General features: G+C 46.0%; 1 protein-coding gene across 4 annotated transcripts in view; it reads left to right on the top strand.

Moving 5' to 3' along the window:
- The first annotated feature begins 290 nt into the window (after nt 1–290).
- The window catches only part of LOC137547340 (zinc finger protein 11-like), a 31,628-nt gene continuing 7,255 nt past the window's right edge, over nt 291–24,663 (top strand). Inside the window, exons 1-5 of one of the 4 annotated variants that reach the window (XM_068270836.1) lie at nt 291–379; nt 2,680–3,322; nt 7,107–7,201; nt 10,121–10,331; nt 16,939–20,594. In XM_068270836.1, the coding sequence (XP_068126937.1) occupies nt 2,698–3,322; nt 7,107–7,201; nt 10,121–10,331; nt 16,939–18,560 (2,553 nt within the window). In that variant the 5' untranslated portion in view covers nt 291–379; nt 2,680–2,697 and the 3' untranslated portion in view covers nt 18,561–20,594. Of the gene's footprint in view, nt 380–2,530; nt 2,602–2,679; nt 3,323–7,106; nt 7,202–10,120; nt 10,332–16,938; nt 20,595–24,663 lie in introns of those variants that run through there. The other 3 variants (XM_068270837.1, XM_068270834.1, XM_068270835.1) reach the window with 3 other exon arrangements.

Below are 24,663 nucleotides of genomic sequence, written 5' to 3' on the forward strand. Positions count from 1 at the left end.
TTTTTCTCATCTCAAAAAGTTGGGAGGTATGCAATCTCCCGCCCGATCGTTTCGCCACTCGATTCCGGATTGAAGTGAATGGAAATACATAAGAAAAACGAGAAAAATATAAGAGAATTGACTGCAGAATCGAGCAGGAGAATCGATCGGCAAAATCGACCCGTGTATTCCTAGCACAACATGAGCATCCCACACAGCTGCTCTCAGTTCTGTGATAGGGAATCTCATTCATTGCTCACACTCTCTGCTGCTCTGAGAACAGGAAGCATGCAGATCACATGGGCGGTGGTCACATGACCCGATGACATCAGGAAGGTCCTTCAGCTCTCATGTATTTTGTATCTTCCTTACAGAAGGGAAGTGAGAGGTGGCAAATGAGGTAATGTATATATAGTTTTTTGTTAGCAGCACCCAGTCATTCCCTCTCCCATCACCAGCAGCAGCAGCTACACAGAACAGAGAGAACTGGTGACACAGGAGGAGAGAATGCTCCAGTTTCCCTGTGTCTGCTGCAGAATGTGTGCAGGTTCTAGGGGTTACAGGGGTCCCCCGCAGACAGTGGCTCTGATAGGACGAGGCAGGGCTTCTCCCTGCACTGCATAGCATTTGGTGGGCCTGCAGCAGTAATGCTACAGCCTGCGCCCTGCACATGAGTGATTCGGGGATCTGGTGATTGCCTGACCCCAAATTACTTCTCCCTTGTTGCTATGACTCGGAGGGGGAATAGTAATAATCGCCGCCCGGAATTTCAGCGGCAGCAGGGTGAGTTGTCGACCAGCTCACCCTGCGCCAAAGTGACTGGGCGGCGAAAGCGAATGTATGCCCCCATATGGTGTCCCAGCTATCTTTTGTGCCCAAACGCCTTATTTACCCCACAGTGGCTTCAATTCACTAAAGCGATTATTATTATTTAGTGTTTATATAGCGCTGGCATCTTCCGCAGCGCTGTACAGAGTATATTGTCTTGTCACTTAACTGTCCCTCAGAGGAGCTCACAAGCTAATCCCTACCATAGTCGTATGTCTATGTATGTATTGTGTAGTGCATGTATCATAGTCTAGGGCCAATTTTAGGGGGAAGCCAGTTAACTTATCTGTATGTTTTTGGAATGAGAGAGGAAACCAGAGTGCCCAGAGTAAACCCACGCAGACACAGGGAGAACATACAAACTCCTTGCAGATGTTGCCCTGGCTGGGATTCGAACCGGGAATCCAGTGCTGCAATGCAAGAGCGCTAAGCACTGTGCCACCGTGCTGCCCAGACACATGCGATAATTGTTGCCTGAGAACAACCGTTTCAGCTGACAATCATTAAATACTTTGTCTCTGCGTAGCAATTAGTATTGTTATTGATTTATAAAGTGCCAACATATTATAGTATAAAGTAAGAAACAAATATGAGGTACATAATAATAATAATAATAATGACAATAGTATACACCAATAGACAAAATACAGAATTGGTACAAGATACAGAATTGGTAATTACAGTGACAAAAGTAACACAATGAATAAAATGTGTAACAATTTCCAAGACACAAAAGGGTGAGAGAGCCCTGCCCTTGCGAGCTTACAATCTACATGGAATAGGTGGGGGTATTATGCAATATGCATACCTAGAGGCTGTGTGTTTTTAGTTTATATAGTAAGGCATGCAAGTTGGCCAGAAGTATAAAATAATAATAATAATCCGAACATTTGTATAGCGCTTTTCTCCTGTTGGGCTCAAAGCGCTCAAGAGCTGCAGCCACTGGGACGTGCTCAAGAGGCCACCCTGCAGTGTTAGGGAGTCTTGCCTTGAACTCCTTACTGAATAGGTACTTGACCTAGCCAGGATTCGAACCCTGGTCTCCCATGTCAAAGGCAGAGCCCTTAACCAGTACACTATCCATCACCAAAAGGAGAATGGCCTAAGGTAGAGCATTTGCTTGTCTGAAAAAGTGAGTTTTGAGGGACCGTTTAAAGATACCCAAGGTTGGAGAGTGATGGATGTGTTGTGGAAGGAGATTCCAGAGGAGAGGTGAAGCATGTGAGAAGTCTTGTATACGTGAATGCGAGGAGGTGATTCTAGAGGAGGATAATAGAAAATCATGTGCAGATCGGAGATTGCGTTTGGGTTGGTATCTGGAAACAAGGGAGATGTACAGGAGAGAGATAGAGATTGTGAAGAATTTTGTAGGTTAGGGTTAAGAGTTTGAAATTGATCCTCTCATTAATTGGCAGCCAATGGCCCTATATTGTTCTGTGCTGTCTTAAAGGACAACTTAAGTGAGAGGGATATGGAGGGTGCCATATTTATTTATTTTAAGCAATACCAGTTACCTGGCTGTACTGCTAATCCTCTGCCTATAATACTTTTAGCCATAGACCCTGAACAAGCATGATGCAGATCAGGAGTTTTTGACCTTTTTATTGTCAGATCTGACAAGACGTTACACTTGGGGGGAGACTGTCCGTCGCTCATAGGAATATTGAACGCTTTTATTGCAGCACACCAAACCAAACCTATTTGAGCACGATCTTTCCAGTATGTTGGATTGTTTGTTCGGAAATTGATTGAAGCGATCTATCAGCTGGCCACGTTGCCTCATCAATCAATGCTGTAAGTTAATTAATGTATGGGCACCTTAACTTTATTCATACTGACTGAATGTAAAATGTATTTTTCATGTGCGTCTAGTGTGAGGAACTGGCTGGCATGAAAACTGAGGTTAAAGAAGAAGAGGAAGAGACAACATGTGTGAGGAGTGATCAGCAGTCTGCTGAGGAGGGGGACAAGAGGAGGACTATTAAAGAAGAAGAGACAATGTGTGTGAGGAGTGATCAGCAGTCTGTGGAGGAGGGGAACATGAGGAGGACTATTAAAGAAGAAGAGACAACATGTGTGAGGAGTGATCAGCAGTCTGCTGAGGAGGGGGACAAGAGGAGGAGTATTAAAGAAGAAGAGACAATGTGTGTGAGGAGTGATCAGCAGTCTGTGGAGGAGGGGGACATGAGGAGGACTATTAAAGAAGAAGAGACACGTGTGAGGAGTGATCATCAGTCTGTGGAGGAGGGAGACAGGAGGAGAACTAGTAAGGAAGAAGAAAAGACAACATGTGTGAAGAGTGATCAGCAGTCTGCGGAGGAGGGGGACAAGAGGAGGACTAGAAAGGAAGAAGAAAAGATAACATGTATGAGGAGTGATCAGCAGTCTGCCGATGAGGGTGATACAATGAACATTAAAAATGAAGAAATGAATGTGACGAGTGACCGGCAGTCCGTGAAGGATGATGAAACGATGAAGAACATTAAAGAGGAATTTCCGGAAGATATTGGCACAGGTATGTAATAATCACCAAATGCTGACATTTTATTTTACAGTTAGAAGCTTGAAGGAAAGTTCCAAGGTTTGTTGAGAGTGTGCACTAAAGGACAACTGAAGCGAGTGGTATATGGAGGCTGTCATATTTATTTCCTCATAAAGAAAACCAGTCGCATGGCTGTTCTGCTCATCTTGTGCCTCTAATACTTTTAGCTATAGCCCCTGAACAAGCATGCAGCAGATCAGGCGTTTCTGACATTATTGTCAGATCTGACAAGTTTAGCTGCATACTTCTTACTAGTGTTGTTCAGATACTACTGCAGCCAAACAGACCAGCAGGGCTGCCAGGCAACTGGTATTGTTTAAAAGGAAATAAATGTGGCAGCCTCCATATTCCTCTCACTCCAGTTGCCCTTTAAAGTGGACATGAACTCAGAACTCCTTTCTGCTCTAAAAGATACACAACAGCATAATAACCTTTAAAGAGAACCCGAGGCGGAATATTGAAATCCTAATAGGACCCAGAAGCATGTCATGTGCACAATGTCATGCCTCTGTGTCATTCTATTGCCACTGCCAGTCCCCCCTGCGCTCTGCTGCCCCCCTGAAAAGATCGTCAGGCTAGCGACAATCTGCTTGTTGCTAGCCTGCTTTGTTTATCTGAGGCTTGTCAATCAGCCTTCTCCGCATCGCCCCCTCGATAACCTGTTCCCCCAGCTGATCGATTTTCTATCAGATGCCTGTCAAATCGAATCTGACGGGAATCTATCCGATGTGTGCCACACACTAGGAACAGATTTCCAATAGATTTCACAATTATATCTATTGGAAATCTTATCTAAATGCATTATTGGACCATTAGATCCAATGCAACTCTATGGGCCATGGATCTGCTGCCAGCAGCAGATCAGCCTGGATCTTCCATCCTGTCAGATCAAAATCCTTCGAAATCGGCTACAAATCGATCGATAGATTTGAAATAATTGATTTCTGATCGATTCTATAGAATCGATAGAACGATCGATGGCTGAAATCTACCAGTGTATGGGCCCCTTTACACAAGAGGTAAAGGTGGCCATACACTTATAGATTTGGAGCAGATTCGGCCAACAGATTCCTGTCAGATGCCTGTCAAGTCGAATCTGACAGGAATCTATCTGATGTGTGCCACACACTAGGAACAGATGAAAATCGATCTAAATGCATTACTGCACCATTAGATCCAATGCAATTCTATGGGCCATCGATCTGCTGCCAGCAGCAGATTGACCTAGATTTTCCATCCTGTCAGATCAAATTGATCAAAATCGGCCGCAAATCGATCATTGGCTGAAATCGACCAGTGTATGGGCCCCTTAGCAGTAATATCGTTCTGCGCTGTGCATGCACGGTAATATTACGACAGATTGATACGTCTACTGCTTTCTCACAAAATTAGGGTCAGGTCAGGTGCCCAATGGGAGCAGCGCTTGCTCTTCCTGAAGCACAAGCGCTTTGTTCACCATTTTTGGCCGTGCTTGCAATTTGCATTCTGCCTGTTGAATACAATTTCCCTGCATGCCCGGACCCTGCGCTGGCTTCCGGAGTGTCGCCCTACCCCCTTGCATATGATGTCCAGGGTGGCATAAAAAAGTAGCCGGGTCAGGAGCGATGGGGGAATGCAGGTCCAGCAAAACTCTGCTAACAGCAATAGGAGGAGGATGAAGAAGTGAGCCGATGACAGCCGGGTGGTCACCAAAAGTAGCCGGGTGGAACATCCGGCTAAAAGAGCCTGGGGAGAACACTGATGTCATCACTTCTGTGCAAGGGGGCAGGGCTACATGGCAGAAGCCGGCGCACGGACCCCACATTCAGGGAAAACGTTAGTCTACATCAATTGTGGCACACAGAAGCGATTTTGCAGCACTCCTATACTTTGTATTGGTGCGCAAATTCTCCCCAAAAATGCTGCAGGACCCCCGATTACGATTTCACTAAATTACAAGCGCTCCTGTGGGTTTGTGACCATTGACTGTCATTAGACTAGCGCTTTTGCAATCGCTGTAGTGGGCCATAGCCCTCAGAGTTGGCTGAAGTGAAATGTTTGGTTTGAGCCCAAGACTACTTCAATCATAAAGATAGAACAGCATTACTGTCCATGCATCCAGAGTGAAACGCACAGAGCTACAGATTGCATATTCAGCAGTGATGCATTCTGGGACACCTCAGAGCTCACTCCAACCTGAAAAATCACATAGACCTTCTGTTTTAAGGAAACGAGAGAGAAAACACTGAGAGCCCAATATAGTGCAGTATGTACTGGATGGATGTGGGTGATGAGAGGCCAGTGTGTAAAGTTATACTCCCAAACCTGGGTTACCACTAAGGCAACCACTGTAGATGCAGGTGGGGAGATTAGACCTGCCCCCACTCAGGATTAAAAAGTCGCTCTCTGTAGATCTGGAAACAAAGGGTTAGCACCCTTCCACCATGGGGTGCTAGGCTGAGTCATAGACACCTGTTGCTGTATGTTCCATCTCCATTGCCTTATGAAGCAGGGCCACACCTGCGAAACGCGTTGCTTTGACCCTTTAGAGTTTATATATAAATAAATTTGCTTGTTGATATATCAACCTATTTTTGTGTCTGCTTGGAGGAGGCAAGTCCACCACTGCCTCCCCCATTTTTTTTTTTTTAAGTTTTAGCTACTTCTACTACTTCTGTTTTGCATAACATTTTCGTAAAAGGGCTTTTTCGGTCCTTTTTTTAGCCCCTTACACACTTTTGGGAGTTCTGGTTCACCACGAGCTTGGTGGGTAGTCTGTAACTCTGAGTTCTTCAAGTCCTACCCCATGCCATGCACTGATGAGGATCAACCAGTCCGAAACAGTCTCTATGCATGTTGGATTATTGTGGCTCTGTACAATTTACAAGCTGACTCATCATTGCATTCCAGCGGATCTGGAGGTGTGTTTAGCTTACAGGGACAACAAAGGATGATTTGCATGTTCAGCAGTGATGCATTGTTGTGGGACAGCCCAGAAGCACACTCCAACCTGAATAATAATAATACCTTCTGTTTTAAAGAGAATCTGTATTGTTAAAATCGCACAAAAGTAAATATACCAGTGTGTTAGGGGACATCTCCTATTCCCCTCTGTCACAATTTCGCCGCTCCTCGCCGCATTAAAAGTGGTTAAAAACCGTTTTAAAAAGTCTGTTTATAAACAAACAAAATGGCCACCAAAACAGGAAGTAGGTTGATGTACAGTATGTCCACATATAGAACATACATTCATACACAAGCAGGCTGTATACAGCCTTCCTTTTGAATCTCAAGAGATCATTTGTGTGTTTCTTTCCCCCTGCAGCTATCTTCCACTGAAGTGTCAGGCTGTTTCTTCCTGCAGAGTGCAGACAGCTCTGCCTGTATGCAATTCCTCAGTATGTGAAAGCCCAGCCAGCTCAGAGGAGGATTTATCCAGCTTGTAAAAGATAAGAGAGAAGAGAGAAACTGCCCTAATCTAAATAATACACAGGCAGTGTGCAGAGAGGGGCCTGGAGGGGGGAGATGCATCACAGAACCACAACACTGAAGAACTTGGCAGCCTTCCACACACAGGCTGACAAGTCTGACAAGAGAGAGATAAGTTGATTTATTACAGAGATGGTGATAGTAGAACGTGCTGCAGTAAGCCAGAACACATTAGAATAGCTTTTGGAACTTGTAGGATGATAAAAAACCAGATGCAATTTTTCTTACGGAGTCTCTTTAAGAAGGAAAGATTCTGTTTTGTATTCAGCTGGTATGTGTGTTTCGTCAGATGGATCCAGTAACAGCAGAAACCCACCAGAGAGCTGTACTCTTCCTTCCAAGGATTGTACGCAGGAAGATTCCACTATCCACCACCATTATCAGGTAGGTGGGACTGAGGGTCTGCAGAGAACAAAAATGTTATGAGATTGTTATTATTGTTCTGTGTTGTGGTTATTTAACCAAATTAATTTATTATTATTATTATTTAGTATGTGCTGTACAGAGTATATTGTCTTGTCACTGAACTGTCCTCAGAGGAGCTCACAATCTAATCTCTACCATAGTCACATGTTTATGTATCAGTGTTCTCGCCAGAAATTTTTTCTAGCTGGGTGGCATGAAAAAGTAGTCGGGTGGGGCGAGATGAGAGAATGCAGGGCCGGTGATCAACTCTGGTTACAGCATAGGAAGAGGTGAGCCAATGACAGCCGGGTGCTCACCAAAACTAGTTGGGTGGAGCACCCGGCTAAAAGAGCCTGGGGAGAACACTGTGTTTGTATCGTGTAGTGTATGTATGTTAATTATTGGGCCAATTTAGGGGGAAGCCAGTTAAAGGGACCCTGAGCACTCATTAGAAATGAAATTTTGATGTACCTGGGGCTTCCTCCAGCCCACCGTAGGCCGCAAGTTCCCCCAACGTCCTCCTGGCTCCTCTCCCGGTCCCGGCTGGTGGCTCCGTTATGATAAGACTTTGGCCTGAAGTCGTCAGGCCTGCTTCCTGCTTTACCTATCTGTGTCATCACCCCGTCCGGCGTGAGAGTCCTGCACATGCGCGGTTCAATATTAGAGAACTGCGCATGTGCATGAAGCAGACCGGACGACTTCAGGCTGAAGTTGTACCATAAGGGAACCGCCAGCCGTCACCGGGAGAGGAGCATAACTTGCAGCCCAAAAGTCGCCAGTAACGGAGCCACCAGCGCAGGGGCGTACCTAGAAATCCCCGGGCCCCCCTGCAAAAAAAAAAATCTGCAGCCCCACCCCCCCTGGGCCCGCTCAGGGACTTTTGGGGGGGCAGGAGGGGTCGCAGCATAAGAGGAGAGCGTGGCCGCAGATCAGTGGGGAGGGGGGACATTCCCCCCCTCCCTCACCTCGGGCTCTCCTCTCAGCGCTCCCCCTCCTGCAATCATTGGTGGCAGCAGGCAGGTGGCGGCAGACTGGACACTTTACCTCTTTCTCGCTGGAGGTCTTCCGATCTCTAAGAGCTTCATGCAACTTCCTGTGTAAACAGGAAGTTGCTCTTAGAGAACGGAAGACTTCCGGCGAGAAGGAGGTAATGTGTTCAGCCTGCTGCCCGCTGCCACCAATGATTGCAGGAGGGGGAGCGCTGAGAGGAGAGCCCGAGGTGAGGGAGGGGGGCGGAATGTCCCCCCTCCCCACCGATCTGCGGCCACGCTCTCCTCTTATGCTGTGACCCCTCCTGCCCCCCAAAAGTCCCTGAGCGGGCCCTGCGGTGGCAGGGGTCGCATCCCCTATTGTTACGCCAGTGCACCAGCGGGACCAGGAGAGGAGATGGGAGGACGCCGGGGGACCTTGCGGCCTACGGTGGGCTGAAGAAATCCCCAGGTAAGTCACAATGTCATTTTTAATGAGTGCTCACATCACAAAAACATACAGATAAGTTAAAAGGGACAATTTTAACTTATCTGTATGTTTTTGTGATGTGGGAGGAAACCGGAGTGCCCGGAGAAAACCTACACAGACAGTGATACACCTGTCAGCCGTAAAGGTGTCGACACCTCTGATACATTTCAGAATATAAAATAGGCTGAAGAAAGATTTTACAATGGAAAAAATATTGACTGCATAATTAATAAAATTGCTTTTTTTTTTTACCATATGTAAATTATTTTCACTAAAATTCCTTTTTAGAGGGAACCCGAGGTGAGAGGGATATATATGAAGGCTGCCATATTTATTGCCTTGGTGGTTGCCTGGCAGCCCAGCTGATCTTCTGGCATAAGTAGTGTAAGTCAAAACCCTGGAACAAGCATATTGCTAATCCAGTAAGACCTGAGTCATCTGAGTCGGAGTACCTGATCTGCTGCATGCTTGTTTAGGGTCTATGGCTAAAAGTATTAAAGGCAGAGGATCAGGAGATAAAAACAAACAAACCGAGAGCCCAATATAGTGTAGTAGGTATTAGCCAAGATGGGTGAAATTGATAGGTAAGTATACTTACAAACGCGGGTTACCGCTAAGGCAACCACTGTATAGGCAGGTGGGGAGTATAAACCTGTCCCCACTCAGGATTAAGACGTCGCTCTCTGTGATAGAAGAAAAGGAGGGTATATCACCCTTCCACCAAGGGTGGTTCACTGGATGAGACGATGTACAGAGGCGCCAGTAGGATAAAAGGTACTAAAAGGCTTAAAATATCTGGGTGGTGGTGGTGGACCAACCGACCAAAAATGGACACGATGCTCTGTACAGAGGTGCCAAGCCCTATCAGGACCTAGAACTGTGAGATACTCCTATTGTTTAATGCCTGAAGAAGCGGGTTTCTATGCCCGTGAAACGCGTCGCAGTGTGTTTTGGAGTATGTGAATAAATTATTGTTGACTTTAACTGACAGCATCGTGTCCATTTTGGGTTGGTCGGTCCACCACCACCACCCAGATATTTTAAGCCTTTTAGTACCTTTTATCCTACTGGCGCCTCTGTACATCGTCTCATCCAGAGGATCAGGAGAAATGGTATTGTTTGAAAGGAAATAAATATGGCAGTCTCCATATCCCTCTCACCTTGGGTTCCCTTTAAATCACACACGTAGGAAACGAATATACAAAATCTCGTTCTTTCATTCATTCCTTCATTCTTTTTTTTTTTTTTTTTTTTTAACACTATTTTACTATAAACAAGCATATAGGTGGTATATTGACTACAACTAATCTAGAAAATCAAAGAACTCTAAAGAAATCTAAAAATAAAAATTGTGTTGTGTATGGCAACCTTAACTTTATCGTTATACATGCTGACTGTGTGTAAAAAATGTATTTTATTTTTTTAATCTTTTGGGATTAGTGTGAGGAGTTGACTGCTGTAAAAACTGAGGTTAAAGAAGAAGAGGAGACGGATGTGAGGGGTGATCAGCGGTCTGCGGAGGAGGGCGACATTATGACAGTTAAAGTGGAAGAAGAGGAGATGCATGTGAGGAGTGACTGTCAGGCCATGAGGGTCGGAGAAATGATGGAGAATATTAAGGAGGAGGAATGTCCTGTAGATATCAGCACAGGTGAGTTATACTGATCAGATGCAGTGCTAAAGTAGAAAACAAAATTAAAGTGGACCTAAAATAAGAGGGATATAGAGGTCTGGATGGTCCAGAGGATTTATTGATTTGATCGCTCCACTTCCGGGACCCTCTTCCTCACGGTTGCGCTTCCCTCCATGCACTGGGCCTGCACAAGTCCTGGCTGTGTCTGAACTTAAAGGACCACTATTGCAAAAATGTGTAAAATTTAACATACATTTAAAGAGAAACCGTGACCAAGGATTGCATTTCATCCCAATCAGTAGCTGATACCACCTTTCCAAGAGAAATGTTTACCTTTTCTCAAACAGATCATTGGGGAGCTCTGTATGGCTGATATTGTGGTGAAACCCCTCCCACAGTGTGATGTCAGGACCATGGTGCTGACATCGCATTGTAGGAGCCTTATTGCATTGTGGGAAATAACAGCTGTTTCCAACTGCCAAAAAAGCAAGCAGCAGCTACTTCTAGTGACATCACCTGCCAGCAGTAAACATTTCACCATGTGATAAATGTCAGAATGTAAATCAGGGAGAAGGAAGCTTTTACAATGGGCAAACACTGACTAAATCATTTATACATAATTATTGTAAAAATTAAGCACTTCTGTTCATTACATTATTTTCACTGGAGTTCCTCTTTAACCATTTAAGCCTTCTGGACGTAGTAGCTACGTCCAGAAGGCCATGTGCGCTCCCGCGGCCGATCGTGCACGTGCGCTCCCGGCCTCGGATCGTTAGCCCAGGAATCAATCAATCGGGACGTGGTGCCCGATAATTGATTCCTCTCCCCGGCAGAAAAAGCGACCACTTCTCTCGGAAGCCTCGCTTTTTCTGACTCTTCCAAGTGTACATGTTACGCTTAGAGTGACGTAATGTAAATAAACTCATGGCTAAATAAATAGTAAAACAACACCTAAATGTAAAAAAAATAAAAAATTAACACATTTTTATAAAAAAATTACTATTTACATCCCACCCTCCCAAAAATACCCAAATAACATGTTTAATAAAAAAAAAATTACCATAAATAAAACAAAAAAAAAACCCACATAAATATTTACCTAAGGGTCTAAACTTTTTAAATATCCATGTAAACATGAAATATTTCTATATATTTTTTTTATTATAAGCTTGTAAATATTGATGGATGCAAAACGGAAAAAATGCACTTTTATTTCCAAATAAAATATTGTCGCCATATATTGTGATAGGGACATAAGTCAAACAGTGTAATAACCGGGACAAATGGGCAAATACAATACGTGGGTTTTAATTACTACAATGGGGGAAAACTGAGAAATGATTTTTTTTTCAGTTTTTTTTCTTATTCTTCCTGTTAAAATGCATTTACAGTAAAGTAGCTCTTAGCAAAATGTACCACCCAAAGAAAGCCTAATTGGTGGTGGAAAAAGCAAGATCTAGATCAGTTCATTGTGGCAAGTGGTGATAAAGTTATAGGCTAATGAATGGGAGGTGAACATTGCTCGGATGCATAAAGTGAAAACGACTGAAGGCGGAAGTGGTTAAACACCTACAAATATAAAACAGTACATTTCTTCCAGAGTAAACTGAGCTGTAAATGACTTTCCTCCTATGTTGCTGTCACAGTAGGTAGTAGAAATCTGTCAGAACTGACAGGTTTTGGACTAGTCCATCTCCTCATGGATGATTCTCAGCAGGGCCTTTTTTCTTTATAAAGACACTCCCTGAAAAAGGATTTAAACAAAGATGATGGCCAGCCTCCCTGCTCGCTGCACACTATTTTGGCAGTGGGCTTGAGCAGCTGCAATTCAGTAAGTACTTTTTAAAAATAAAGAAATCCCTGAGAACCCCCCCAAAGGAGATGGGCTAGTCCAAAACCTGTCAGATATGTCAGAGGTTTGATTTTACTACCTACTGTAAGTGACAGGAACATAGGTGAAAAGTAATGTATAGGTCATTTACCTCAGTAAGAAATGTACCTCTTATTTGTGTGTGTGTGTGTTTATATGTATTTAAAATCTTATGATATTTGCAATAGCGGTCCTTTAAAAGCTGTTCATGAGCACCTCCATGCTACTGTGCAGGCGTGGCCAGAACTCGCACAGGTGCTGTGTGGCCTTGCACATGCACGGGGGAAAACGCAGCCACAGGCAACCAGGCTTGGGCTTTCAAGTAGCGCACTACTCGAATTCGGAATTCAGATGAGGTCTATGACTTCACGTGTGACTGCGGGATGGGGGGAGGGGGGGTTAACTTACCCAGAACTCTTCAGGACGTCTGCATTTCATTAGGCATAATGGGCGTAATGAAAGCCGCATTCCACCACACACTTCCGCGCTCCCTCCTTCCGGCTTGAAAGAGGAAGCGCAGTAGTGAGCCATGCAACACCGCTTTCATTACGCCTATGGCGCGTAATGAAACGCAGACGTCCCGAAGAGTTCTGGGTAAGTTAACACCCCCATCCCGCGGTCACAAGTGAAGTCATTAGACTTCATTTGAATTCCAAATTCGAGTAGTACGCCACTCGAAAGCCAATCCCTGCAGGCAACATATTCAACAGTTTAGTCAAATATGTTTAGTAGGGTATTGTACCATGTTAGCCATCAGTAGAAGCAAAAGTTTTCGATCAGGATGATACCATTTATTGGCTAACTTAGAGATGAATAAACAGTAAGCTTTCGGCTAATAATAAGCCTTCGTCGGACTTGGTTCCTTCATATACTTATTTCCTGTATATGCAGGAACCAAGTTCGACGAAGGCTTATGATTACCCGTAAGCTTACTATTTTATTAATTTCTTAGTTAGTTAAATATGTTTACAGGGACTCAGCGCAGGAATGGAGCAGTGTAAGAGGATCGGGGAAGCCTCAGAACTATCGGGTACGCTGTAAAGGAAAATTCCATTTATGTTGAGAAACCCGGTGCTTTCAGCAGATCTATATTTTGCAAAGATAAATGGTAAATCCTGTTTTTGTGCCTGTAATACACTGACACACGTCGCAGTGCTTCTATCAGAAGCTAACTGCTTACTGGTAGATAAAGGGTACCTGTCTGTCAATTTACCAGGTGGCCATACCTGGAGCTTCTTCGGTGTCCTGCATGGCCCCGCAACTTCGCGCCCGCCTCCCCTCCATGGTCGAGCTATGTTTCTTGTTCAAAGCTCCAACTGGACCCAGAAGTATTAGGGTAGTTTTGGGGGATTATTTAGAGTAAAATAAAGCCTAGTACACACATCCAATTTTGATCGGCCAATTGTACTGCTTCTATGTAGTATGAGAGCCTACCTACACAATCTGTTCATGGTATTCACAATCCATTGGCCCTCATATTACACGGAGGTGGTAAAAAAGGGCCAATCGTTGGTCAATCAAAAGTGGATGTGTATACCAGCCCTACTTCCTGGTGACCTAATACGTTACTAATGAAGGACACTGTCACTTTGTAATCCTGGGTGTTTACTGAGCATTGAGATCTTGTAAGCACTTAGTTAGAATGAGTTTTGCATAAAAGGAGTAGAACAGAAAAGGTCGGATGCTAAATGCAGATGTAAAATTTTGGTCGCTATTTTATGACAGAGAAACCTTGTTTCAGTGCATCAGAGCTCCAACTGCATCCCCAATGTGCCTAAAGGGGCCCACGCATTACTCGATGCTGGAACATGGCTGCCTTTCATAATTTGGATCAATTGAACTGAAAGTTTAGACAGGATGGATTGGTGCTGCTCTAAACAGGGCGGAGGGATTTGCGGCAGTAACGATGTTTGATTTTGGGATAGGCCTGTATGATAAATTGAATTTAAACCGAAATCGCGATTACCAAGATCACAATTTCGAAATCGTCAAAGCGGCAATTCCCGTGATGACGTCATTTCCGAATGGGGGAAGTTGGAAGAAGCAGTTTTAAACTCCCCCCCCCCCCCCCCCCAAGTCCCGGAGCGCGTGGCCCGCAGTATCAGCAGTGTTGGACATACCTTCCGCACGAGTCCAACGCTGTCCGTCCGCTATCACCATCTGCCGGCTCTGTGCACGGCATACTTCCTGATTCCTGTATGTCACATGATATACAGGAAGTATGCCGTGCATTAGAGCCTGCAGGAGGCGAAGTGGATAGACGGGCAATGCTGGACTCGTGCTGGAAGGTGTGTCCAGCACTGCCACCGTTTGGGTGACAGAGGGCACAGAGAGAGACCCAGAGGGGGCGTAGAGAGAGACAAAGGGGACAGGGGGCTCAAAGACACAGTGGGTGCACAAAGAGACGGGGACAGAGGGGGAACACAGCTTGATTTGAAGGAAATCATGAATTGAATCGAAATCGCGATTTTTGGGCAGAAATCGATCAATTCAATTTTTTCACTAAAATTGTTCAGGCCTATTTTGGGACGACCAATGGTGCATTCCCCCCCCCCCCCCCCCCCATGTAAAATGTGTTTCACCAGACATTTTACTTTTTTTTAGAACTCGGACCTCTTGTGCACATTATTTATTTTGTTAACTCAAATCAGCTATGTTCACTATTGTGCCCCTTTACCATATTGAAACATTCTACATTGTTGGAATATGGTTTAAAGAGGAACTCCAGCCTAAACAAACATACTGTCATTAAGTTACATTAGTTATGTTAATTAAAATAGATAGGTAATATAATCTCTTACCCACCCTGTTTTAAAAGAACAGGCAGATGCTTGTGATTTCATGAGGTCAGCCATCTTTTTGGTTGAAAAGAGGTGACCGAGAGCATGAGACACAGTTCCAACTGTCCTGTGTCCTAATCACTCCTCCAAGCTGCTAGGCAACGTGCATAACATAGGAAATCCCATCATGCTTTGCACAGCATCAGGGGAAAAACCGCCCAGGCAGTTTTCTTTGATGGATGGAGCTTAGCTAAAAATGCAGCTAAAAATGATGCTTTGGTAGGAAAAACAAAGTTCTGATGCTGTGAAACTGTTAAAGAAACACCAAGCCTTTTTAGTTTGTTGAGTAGATTTTTAGTCCAGAAGTTCACTTTAAGTAGAGTGCCTTTGCTTTACAGACCCTGCTATTTGAGTTGCTGGAGCAGGCTTGACCTGCAAAATGCAGTCATCTGTGTCTAAAAAGGTTCCCTGAATAAATGCTTGTAGTCCTCGGAGGAGGTAAGTTACCACCCCTCCTCCATTTTTTTTTTGTTTCGTGCCTCCTTCCCATCCTCTTCAAATAGTAGCAAGTTTAACAGCAATATTTACCATCCAGTGGAGGGTGAGATGAGGGGAGAGGGACACAATGTCAGCAACACCTTAACCCTTTCGGGACCGGCCGCCTAACTCCCCTTCAGGACCAGGCATTTTTGCAGAAGGGGGGGCGTGCTTGGGGGGTCAGACAGCCGGATCCCTGCAGGGTCTGGCTGGGCTGTCTCTCCCCTGTGTGGCCAGGTGTCTCCCCTTGTCAACAGCAATCACTCACCTTGCAGGCTCCAGCGATGAGCCGCAGTGGATCCCTCCGCTCCGGCCGGCATCTCAGCTCCTACTGCCGCTCAGTTCCGGGTCGTGGCTTGATGATGTCATCAAGCCGGGACCCGGTGCTGACGTCAGAAGGAGCAGAAATGCCGGCAAGAGCGGTGGGGGGTGCCGATTGTTGCTGGAACGGCAGGGAGGTGAGTGGATCATCTTCTTTCCACCCTGCCGCCGCAGCTGTCAAATTGATCACTACGATCTGATGGCGATCGTAGTGATCAGCAGCCATACTCGATGGCTGCTGATCACTGAGGGGAAATGCCAGCTGTCATATGACAGCTTATAATACAATACAATACAATAACATTTCTATAGCGCTTTTCTCCCATAGGACTCAAAGCTCTTAGTCTCTCTCAGATTCAGTAATTGGTAGTAGGATGAAGTAATCTCCCCTCTCCGGTGCGCACGATCGCGGCGGGACGGTTCGTTAGCGCGGACGTTGAATCAACGTCCAGTCAGAACGGTAACACCACCTGCTGGACGTTGATTCAACGTACTTGGTCCCCATAAGGTTAATAAGGCAGCTCAGGTCATGTCCTGATGATTGGAGATGGTCAGTGAGCTGCTAGTTCTGGATTGTCAGGAAATATAAAGGCGGCCCCACACAATGCAATAAACGGATCCAATTTTACAGCAATTCGATAAAAATTATTGGTTGTCCCAAAAATGGAAAAAAAAAATTGTTTTTTTTTCAAATGAGAAATCCGATTGGATTTCAAATTTATTTTCGATCAAGAGTGGTGGATTTTTCTGATCAATTTTTTATGAAAATTGAATGGTGTAGGGTAGATTGACAATTTATTAATGTATAGACTGAAGCAATTTTTTTTTTTTGTTTTTTTGTTTTTTGTAATTGGGGAAAAATTGAGCACACTTATGTGTTTTACATTGGTCAGCTTTCCTTAAATGTTAGTCAATCAGAAAAATTGTTTAATCCTTGAATTGAGAAAAAATATAAAAAAATTGTATGGTGTGTGGCCACCTTTATGCAGATTGGAATTGTACAATAAAATGCATTTACTGCTGAATTCCATCGGGCCAATTCCAAGCTCCATACAGTTTGTATACAAGAAAGAACAGTTAGTATTTCATTGACCCATCTCTACTGATGTCACTCCAGAAGACAGTGGCATCACACAATGTTTTCCCATTCCAGGACATGCCTATCACCGAGATCACGGGGCATATAGAGGAACAGCTCCCTCTAAGGGTGAGATGTCTTATGAGAAATCGCAGGCTGCCACCTCAGATATCCATCTGCCATGTCTCCGAGCCGACACAGCAACAGGTCCGTCTAGTCTGGAGGAGTCTTCCAGGGATCCATCACTTAGAGACATTGATAGATTTCCCTGGCCGGAATACAGCAAGTGTGAATCTGAAGCATCTCTTACTATGAACCAAAAGACGCAGAAGCGGCCGTGGTTGTGTTCAGAGTGTGGGAAATGTTATAGATATAAATCAGCCCTTGTTACTCACCAGAGAGTTCACACCACCGAGAGGCCTTTTGTTTGCTCTGAGTGTGGGAAATCATTCAGGACAAAGCCAGGGCTTGCTGGGCACAAAAACGTTCACAGCAGTGAGAAGCCTTTTCCATGTACTGTGTGTCAGAAATCTTTCATATTACAATCAGATCTTCTTAGACACCAGAGAGTTCATGTAAAGACTTGTTTTTGTAACGAGTGTGGGAAAACTTTCATCTCAAAATCGCACCTTATAATTCACCAGACACTGCATAGTGGTGAGAAGCCCTATGCTTGTTCCGAGTGTGGGAAAACCTTTAGATCAAAGTCAGATCTTCTTAAACACCAGAGAGTTCATGAAAAGCCGTTTGCTTGTTCAGAATGTGGGAAGTTATTTGTATCAAAATCACGCCTTGTTATCCACCAGGCGCTCCATACTGGCGAGAGGCCCTATGCTTGTTCCGAGTGTGGGAAACCCTTCCGATCAAAGTCAGCACTTGTAAGACACCGGAGAGTTCACACCAATGAGAGGCCCTATATTTGTTCTGAGTGTGGGAAATCATACAAAACAAAGGCTGATCTTGTTGGCCATCAGTTAGTTCACACCATCGAGAGGCCCCATGCTTGTTCTGAGTGTGGAAAATCTTTCAGAACACGATCACACCTTGTTAGACACCAAAGCTGTCATAGTAGCGAGAGGCCCTACGCTTGTTCTGAGTGTGGGAAAACATTCAGAACAAATCGAGTGCTTGCGATGCATAAGGTAGTTCACTTTGAAAAGAAGCCCTTTGCTTGCTCTGAGTGTGAGAAATCATTCAGATCGAGGTCACGCCTTGTCATCCACCAGAGAGTCCACACCGGCGAGAGGCCCTATGCGTGTCCGGAGTGCGGGAAATCGTTCACTTCAAACTCGTGCTTTGTTAAACACCAGCTTAAACACACAGGCCAGAAGCCTTTTACTTGCTCTGAGTGTGGGAAATCATTCAGCCTCAGGTCCGTCTTTATTGTTCACCAGAGAGTGCACACTGGTGAGAAGCCCTATGCTTGCTCTGAGTGTGGGAAATCATTCCGAGAGAGGTCAAGCCTTGTTAAACATCAGAGAGTTCACACCGGGGAGATGCCCTATTCTTGTTCTGAGTGTGGGAAATCATATAGAGGAAAGTCAAACCTCTTAAAGCACCAAAGTGTCCACTGCAGTGAGAGTCCCTACGCTTCTGATTGTGGAACACCATCAAAAACAAATCCAGATCTGGTTATTGTCCAAAATGTTCACACCAGTTAGAACATGATTGTGATGTAGGTGGAACTCCGGTCACGGCTCCGTCCACCAACAGTGCAGGAAAAACGGGCTGCTCGAACCCCAAGTCCAGTGCAATAGAAAGTGGATTCCGCACCAGGTCAGTGGAAACAAACTTTGCTTTATTCAATCACGTACATGGCAAGCTAAAATCCATCACCACATGCTGACATGTTTCGGACGTTACACGTCCTCAATCATAGCATGGGAATTTGGGTGCTGTAATAGGGCGTAAAGTGAATTACAGCTATAACGGCTCTCAGACAGTAATTTAATTTGGGCGTTGAAGAAGACTGAGCCCAAATTACTTTTAACAGTGCAATTCTGCTAGCAGACGAATTTCGTCCTTCCCTTGAGTCCATGGTGGCCTGGAGGGGTAATGGTAGCAAACACAGCTGGGACTTTTGGAGGAGCAGGGTGAACGGTTTATCGGGTTCACCCTGCGCCCCAAATTTCCTACACTGTTTTTTGCATGTACGCCTATTAAAGTGCTCTGTGTTTGAGAAAATGATTTGCTGCAAATCCTGTGAAAGGGTTTTATATTCTGTGTGTGGTTAATTCTTAAAATAAATCCTTATGTCAAAAATGCTTGCGCCTGCGTAGTTCAACGGAGCTGCTGCTCTGGCTTGGCAGAAAAGGCCAAGCTCTGTTAGAGCTCAAGCATGAGCCACGTAGCTCTGTTTGACAAGCCCTTGTCGATGGCTGGTGGGGGTCTCGGTGCAGGAACGGCGAGGGGACAGGGAAGGATCCGGAGTAGGCTTTCTCAACCAGGGTTCCTTAAGGACTCTGCAAGGGTTCCTGGGCATTTTCCCCCATCGTGGGGGAAGAATCGAGCACATTGTAATTGGGGGGTAGTGTAAAAAGAAGCATTAAAATGGGGGGACAGAATAATAATGAGCATATTAATAAAAAAGCACTAGGATAAAGAGGCAGTATAATGACTGACAATGTAATAGGAGGTAGTGACAGTTGCCTCCTGCAGGAGTTCTTTAACCACTTCAGGACCGGCCGCCTAACTCCCCTTAAGGACCAGAGCAATTTGCATGGAGTGGGGGCGCGTTTGGGGGGGTCGGGCGGCCGGATCCCGTCTGTGACTGGCTGGGCATGGTGTCCCCCCTGTAGCTGGCAGCCATCGCTCACCTTCCAGGCTCCAGCGGTGAGCTGCAGTAGCCACCTCTTCTCTAGCCGGCATCTCCGCTCCAAATGATGCTCAGGTCGGGTTGCGGCTTGATGACGTCATCAAGCCGGGACCCGGCGCTGACGTCAGACAGAGGTGAGATGCCGGCCAGAGCAGAGGGGGGCGCCAATCGTTGCTGCAACGGCACGGAGGTGAATGGATACTCTTCTTTTCTCCCCTACCACCACAGCTGTCAAAGTGATCACTACGATTCGACGGCAATCGTGGTGATCATGTGATCAGCAGCCATACGCGATAGCTGCTGATCACTCGGGGGAGATGCCAGCTGTCATATGACAGCTTAATCTCCCCTCTCTGGTGCACACGATCGTGTCGGGACGGTTTGTTACCGCGGACGTTGAATCAATGTCCGGTCAGAACGGTAGCACCACCTGCTGGATGTTGATTCAACGTCCGTGGTCCGCAAAAGGTTAAGCTCAAAAAATGATATGCAGGGTTCCTTGAGATCTAAAAGCTATTTGTAGGCTTCCTCCAAGGTACAAAGGTTGAGGAAGGCTGATTCAGAGGCTTCTTTTCCTGCCATAAGTACCCATATTGGGCACTTTTTTCCCCCTTCAGGTTCTCTTTAAAAAGAAAACATACTCTTAGTTTGGCAGGGATTGCACTTGAAAGCTTTGGATGTGTTTTCCCACCTTGTGAATTTGCACCTGAAGTGGTTCATTAACATCTACAAGCGGATTTCACGTGCGGGGGAAATAAACATACAACCTTCAGTATAACGTTGCACACCATGCACATTTTCTCATTAAAGTGGAGCTGAACTATTGCACAGGACAGAAGGAAAACTTAGAGAAATGCTTTGGACACAGTTTTACCTCAGCGCGGTCTGCAATGAACTCTGCTGGGTGCTAACACTCCAGCGTGTGTACAAAACAATGTAATGTTTCCAATAAGGAGATGCTCAATGGTGGTATCCGGATAGCAAGCAGACGTCTTAGCTAGCGCTCCCGGCGTCTACTGCAACTCTGCCACACACAATGCAAAGCAAACCCCTTTGTTCTTCCAGTAATCCCGACATCCAGAGCGAGCAGCGCTCAGCCCAAACGGAGATGCTGCCTCTACTTGTGGCTGGATGGTGTACTGGTTAAGGGCTCTGCCTCTGACATGGGAGACCTGGGTTCGAATCTCGGCTCTGCCTGTTCAGTAAGCCAGTAATTCAGTAAGGAGTTCATTGGGCGAGACTCCCTAACACTGCTACTGCCTACTGAGTGCGCTCTAGTGGCTGCCTCGCAAGCGCTTTGAGTCCGACAGGAGAAAGGCGCTATACAAATACTGCCATTATTATTATTATTATTATTACTTCGCACTCCCTGGCGAAGGCAATAATGGCCGAAACTCGAGTCGGGAAGTGAGGCTACATTATTTGAACCAAGTTTTTATCCAGTAAGTGGTTTCCCCCGGCGCTGGCTTTCTTATACCACAGTGTACACTATTGTGTGTCGCTCTCTCCCTGACAGGAAGTACGGCTGACATCTTTGCTGATCGGAAGGAGAGCAGTAACCACCTGTGGAACGCAATAGGAAGTGCCGGCAGGAAGTCCTTGATCACCTGACCTGGGAGTGCGAAGTAGAGGCAGCATCTCCGTTTGGGCTGAGCGCTGCTCGCTCTGGATGTCGGGATTACTGGAAGAACAAAGGGGTTTGCTTTGCATTGTGTGTGGCAGAGTTGCAGTAGACGCCGGGAGCAGGTACTGTATTAATCCATTACCTAAGACGTCTGCTTGCTAGCCGGATACCACCATTGAGCATCTCCTTATTGGAAACATTACATTGTTTTGTACACACGCTGGAGTGTTAGCACCCAGCAGAGTTCATTGCAGACCGCGCTGAGGTAACACTGTGTCCAATTCTTTACATCCTGGGGCTTGGGATCAGCCCCCACACCTCTACAGTGGCAGTCTATACGTCATAGCGCTTTTTTCCTAACACATATACTAGAGAAATGCTTCCTGTATGTATTTAGAAAGATAAGCTTGTCAAATTCCCCCTCATCTGGGACTAATCGCAAGTGTAATTTGATCTGTCAGCTGGCTGCCTCGGCAGAGAAGCTAATTTGTAAACACAGGATGTTAACCCTATGTCTGCTTCCATGAAAGCAGGAAGTAAACGCTGCACATGTTGCAGGATGTGCATTAGTTGTAACAAAGAAATGTTTTTCTTTAACAAACACAGAACATTTATATTGCGCTTTTCTCCTGGTGCTCATGACGTCATGTACGATCCTCCCCATAGAGAAGACCGGTGCTGTGCGGTGAGGCTGCGCCGATGGCTGGATAATGTATAGAACGGTTGGATCGGGGGGATCAGGGGGTCATCTAGGGGTGCCGGCGACCTAAACAAGCTAGCTTAGTGATAGCTAACTTACAATGAAGCCACTAAAGCTGTTAGATTTAGACTGGGGGACTCGCAGGCTAGCAAAACCTCCTGTGCAGCGTAACGCTCAGGAGCTTAAGTAGAATAGGTACTAATATATTTATTATTTTGTATAGAGCCAACATTTTCCACAGCACTTTACAGAGTACATAAAGTCATGTCACTGACTGTCCCTCAGAGGAGCTCACAATCTAATCCCTACCATAGTCATGTGTCCATTATAGTCTAGGGATCAATTGAGGGGGAAGACATTTAACATATCTGAATGTTTTTAGGATGTGGGAGGAAACCGGAGTGCCTGGAGGAAACTCACATGGACACAGGGAGACAATACAAACTCTGTGCATATAGTGCCCTGGCTCGTCCTCGAACCTGGGACCCAGCAATGCAATGCAAGAGCGCTAACCACTATGCCACTGTGGTACATGTACTTACGTTTGTCCACTCTTAAAGAGAAACTGTAACCAAGAATTGAACTTCATCCCAATCAGTAGCTGATACCCCCTTTCCCATGAGAAATATTTACCTTTTCACAAACGGATCATCAGTGGGCTCTGTATGGCTGATATTGTGGTAAAACCCCTCCCACAGTGTGATGCCAGCTCCTCACAGCTCTGAGGTTCTGACATCACACTGTGGGAGCCTTGTTGCATTGTGGGAAATAACAGCTGTTTCCAACTGCCAAAAAAGCAAGTAGCAGCTACTTCCAGTGACATCACCTGCCAGCAGTAAAAATGTCACCATGTGATACATGTCTGAATGTAAATCAGGGAGAGGAAAGATTTTACAATGGACAAACACTGAATAAATCATTTAATAATAGTTATTGTTAAAATTAACCACTTTTTTTAAATTACATTATTTTCACTGGAGTTCCTCTTTAAGGGCCCGTTTCCACTAGCGCGGAAACCGGGAAACTCTCCCATAGGAAACTATGGCACCGCCACTGACCATAGTTTTCGCGCGGGAGGCTGCGAATCCCATAGCCGTGCATGGCACAGCTCATGGGATCCGTCTGCTTTCCCGCAGAGCAGGAAGTGCCACCGTGCATCTCTCAGCCGCGCGCGGTGGCTAGTGGAAACGGGCCCTAAGTCATACTGGCAGGTGATTGGCAGTTATTGTATACCGACTGTTATATCTGCCTTGTTCTTCTTGGGCTATAGAAACCTTTTCCCAGAGAAGGAACTGTGCCAATATTTACACTAATCCCGGATTACCCTTATTTGAACTCTTTGCTCTTCTTGTTTGAGGGGCTGGAGAGGGAGGGCTGTCTGCTGATTGGCTGCTCAGCTATTTGTATTTGTAGTGTGTATATTTTGTCCTTCATCTGTTATTTAGGCTGCTCATATGCTGTATTTCCTGATTTGTAAATGCTTCTGGAGTTGCTATTTTAAGTGAACGATCTGTATGAACAACAATAAAGAGATATTCTTAAAACACGAATCTGACCAACCAAATCTCTCATCTGTGGTCCTCTAAACTCGGGAGGAGAACTGAAGGATTAATAATCTGAACATTCGTTCAGATTAGCTCTTAGAGTCCAACAGCTTTTTACCTGTCGGACTCAAAGTGCTCAAGAGCTGCAGCCACTGGGACGCGCTCAAGAGGCCACCCTGCAGTGTTATGGAGTCTTGCCTTGAACGCCTTACCGAATAGGTACTGACCCCAGCCAGGATTCAAACCCCGGTCTCCCATGTCAAAGGCAGAGCCCTTAACCAGTACACTATCCGGCCACTTCTGGGTTGGTGGGATTGTTACAGACTGCAAGCACTTCAGCTGAGAGCCCCAGGATGCCAGGTATGTGCTGCACCTCCTCCCATAGCATCTCCTCCCTGCTGGCCCGCAGCATCTGATCCCCAGGATGCCGGGTATGTGCTGCACCTCCTCCCATAGCATCTCCTCCCTGCTGGCCCGCAGCATCTGATCCCCAGGATGCCAGGTATGTGCTGCACCTCCTCCCATAGCATCTCCTCCCTGCTGGCCCGCAGCATCTGATCCCCAGGATGCCGGGTATGTGCTGCACCTCCTCCCATAGCATCTCCTCCCTGCTGGCCCGCAGCATCTGATCCCCAGGATGCCGGGTATGTGCTGCACCTCCTCCCATAGCATCTCCTCCCTGCTGGCCTGCAGCATCTGATCCCCAGGATGCCGGGTATGTGCTGCACCTCCTCCCATAGCATCTTCTCCCTGCTGGCCCGCAGCATCTGATCCCCAGGATGCCGGGTATGTGCTGCACCTCCTCCCATAGCATCTCCTACCTGCTGGCCAGCAGCATCTGATCCCCAGGACGCTGTATTTGTGCTGCATCTCCTCCCTTCTGGCCTGCAGTATCTGATCCCCAGGATGCCGGGTATATGCTGCACCTCCTCCCATAGCATCTCCTCCCTGCTGGCCCGCAGCATCTGATTCCCAGGATGCCAGGTATGTGCTGCACCTCCTCCCATAGCATCTCCTACCTGCTGGTCCGCAGCATCTGATGCCCAGGATGCCGGGTGTGTGCTGCACCTCCTCCCATAGC

The sequence above is a fragment of the Hyperolius riggenbachi genome, chromosome 2 (genome assembly GCF_040937935.1).
Source record: "Hyperolius riggenbachi isolate aHypRig1 chromosome 2, aHypRig1.pri, whole genome shotgun sequence".
Classification (NCBI taxonomy): domain Eukaryota; kingdom Metazoa; phylum Chordata; class Amphibia; order Anura; family Hyperoliidae; genus Hyperolius; species Hyperolius riggenbachi.